Below are 2,533 nucleotides of genomic sequence, written 5' to 3' on the forward strand. Positions count from 1 at the left end.
TTTTCCTCATTCCTCTTCCCTTATTTTCTCCCTTTCGACAGAATCAGTGTTACAGACACAGTTCCAAAAGTGCAATACCTCAGAAATGAGATTTGGGGGTGAAGGGGTGTTTGTAGGAAATAAACCTTAACATGAAATACAATGTCTTTGTTTCAGCCAAATCTTATAAAAATCTGGAGATTTTACATTATTTTTTAAACGAGAAAATCAGACACGGTATCCCTGGGTTCTGCAGCCAGGGCGAGTGCTCATGAGTTTGCTCAGTTCCCACCTGGCCCGGCATCTGCCAGGTCTCTGCAGGCACCTAGGTGATGACTTTCTTTTGGAAGTTTGGTCCCAGACATGGGGAACAGTGAACAAGACCAGGCAGGGAGGGCTGGAGTCTCTGCCCTCCACACTCCATTTTACTTTGGCCAGGCACCAGATGGGCCTGAGTCCAGAGACTGGAGTGTTGCCACTGCTCTGCCTCAGGCTGGCTCTGTGGCCCAGGTGTGTCTAACCAGCCCCACAGCCTGCTTAGGGGCCGAGGCCCTTGAAGACCCCCTTCCTTCCCAGTGGCCTTTATCTTACCCTACTCTCCAGAATTCTTCGGAACTTGGACTCGATCTGGTTTTGGAAAAGTTCCAGCAGCCACCTGGGCAGGGGACACAGTGCACAGTCAGCTGTTTGCCACTGAGTGTAGGGACAGTGGGGATGGGGAGAGCCAGGTCCACACTATCCTGAGCCCTAGAACCCAGAGCCTGGATGTGGCCCAATGTGGCTGGCTCCAGTCTCCTTTTGTATCTGGCAAGATCAGTGGGTTTGGGGTTGGAGCTGGAGAGTCCTATTTTTTAACCAAGGGAACAGAGACTCGGAGACAGAATGACTTGACTGTGGACTTCAACTGTTTTTACAACTTCAGTCAAAGCTTGTGCATTCCTTCACTAGCCAAATCTTCTTCCCTTTACAAAGGTTTCCTAGGCGTTGACAGTTCCACACTCCTGGCTTCAGTTTGTGCCTGTCTGTCCCAATAGGGTCTTCCAAAGGATGGTCCCCAAGTACCCATGGTATGCTGAGCATTCCACCAGCATCCAGACTGTTCTCATAACCCCTGAGGGCCACACTCAGGGTCAAGCTGCCAGGGTCCCTGCAATGACTCACCCCAGTTTTCCAGATATGTCCAAGTCAACATCTCGGATGCGGCTGTTGCACTGGGAAGTAGTGACGGTGGGTCTCCCTGAGGGATTGCTGCCCAGCAGGAGGTCCACTGAAATGGTGATGCCTTTGACGCTCAGGTCAAAGGAGCTCTGAACCTTCCTAGGGGAGATTAGAGAGGGAGCTGTGATTCCTCTATTAGGCTCTGCCACCATTTGGGGAGACCGCAGAAAGCTCAATTCTTACTCAAAATACATGAAGCTGAGCAAAGAGCTACAATTTAATAACAAACGAAAAAAGACTTAATAACAAATAAAAGATCTAGCAGAATGCCTGGGACCAGTGTTTTCTGTCCGGGAATGGCAGAAGTTCATCTAGCAAGATTCGGCATCTCATAAGCCAGAAATGAAATGGCTGGCAGACTCGGAAACTAGAGAACAACCCCCGCCCCACAATATGCACAGTGGAAAGAATCGCATCCCCAGAGAGAGTGTGTCCCCTTAACATGTCAGCAGACACGGGGCTCATGTCCTTAACATACAAAGGATGAATTAATAAGGAAAGGACAGAGCAACTTGAAAAGAATCAAAGATCTGAATAGCAGCTTCGATGGCCAATAAATATCAGAAAAGTTATGAAAAATGAACCTATAGCAATGCCAGTTTTCACCCACGGTGTTGAGAAGACTCTTGAAGTCTTAATACCCTGTGTGGGGGAGATGATGATTAATCCACAGTGCAGGTGCTCTGGCCTGCAGAGGACACTGGGTCGCTTTCTGAAGTACAACCCACTGGGGCTCCCTGAATTCCAGCACACATTCTTTCAAGCCCATCCAGCTGACTTCTTACTCTTTCTCCAGTGGCTTTCTTCTGGAATGCATGTGTGGGGCAGCTCATTGAAGCATCATGAGGAACAGCCAAAGGCAAAGAAACAACTTCAAGAAACAGCTTGACTGGCTGGAGAGATGGCCCAGCAGCAGAGGACCTGAGTGTGGTTCCCAGCACTCACTGGGACAACTCACAACAGTCTGTAACTCCAGCTCCAGAGGAATCCAATGTGTCTGGCCTTTACAGGCACCTGCACTCATGTGCATATGCACACCCACACATACATATAATTACAAATACAATAATTCTTAAAAAAGAGAAACAGCTTGAATATGCTTTGGGCATACATGCTCTGTGCAACCTTTGAAACTACAAGGCAGAATGAGGTCTGCTCATGACCTGGACTCTCTACACAAGGGTTAAAATATCAACACTGACTGCCCTTACAGAGGACCTTGGTTCAATTCCCAGCACCCACATGGTGGATAACAATTGTTCATAACTCCAGTTCCAGGGTGTCCGACACCCTCTTCTGACCTCTGCAGGCATTGTACAACATGGGTGCACTTACA

General features: G+C 48.5%; 1 protein-coding gene across 1 annotated transcript; it reads right to left on the reverse strand.

The window, feature by feature from the left end:
* Positions 1 to 531: 531 nt before the first annotated feature.
* Lbp (lipopolysaccharide binding protein) lies at positions 532 to 1,754 on the reverse strand. Its single transcript, XM_029560369.1, has 2 exons — positions 1,141 to 1,754; positions 532 to 634 (listed from the first exon to the last, which is right to left on the reverse strand). Exons 1-2 carry the CDS (start codon positions 1,347 to 1,349, stop codon positions 562 to 564), a joined length of 282 nt encoding a protein of 93 aa, XP_029416229.1. The 5' UTR covers positions 1,350 to 1,754; the 3' UTR covers positions 532 to 561.
* Between the last annotated feature and the right edge of the window lie 779 nt (positions 1,755 to 2,533).

This window comes from Nannospalax galili, unplaced genomic scaffold, assembly GCF_000622305.1.
Source record: "Nannospalax galili isolate Female #2095 unplaced genomic scaffold, S.galili_v1.0 C49656999, whole genome shotgun sequence".
Lineage (NCBI taxonomy): Eukaryota > Metazoa > Chordata > Mammalia > Rodentia > Spalacidae > Nannospalax > Nannospalax galili.

Coding starts and splice junctions, on each gene's coding strand:
- Lbp (XM_029560369.1), bottom strand. CDS start 1,349: ATGGTGGCAGAGCCTAATAGAGGAATCACAGCTCCCTCTCTAATCTCC. Junction 635..1,140: donor GACATATCTGGAAAACTGGG/GTGAGTCATTGC, acceptor TCCCCTGCCCAG/GTGGCTGCTGGAACTTTTCC.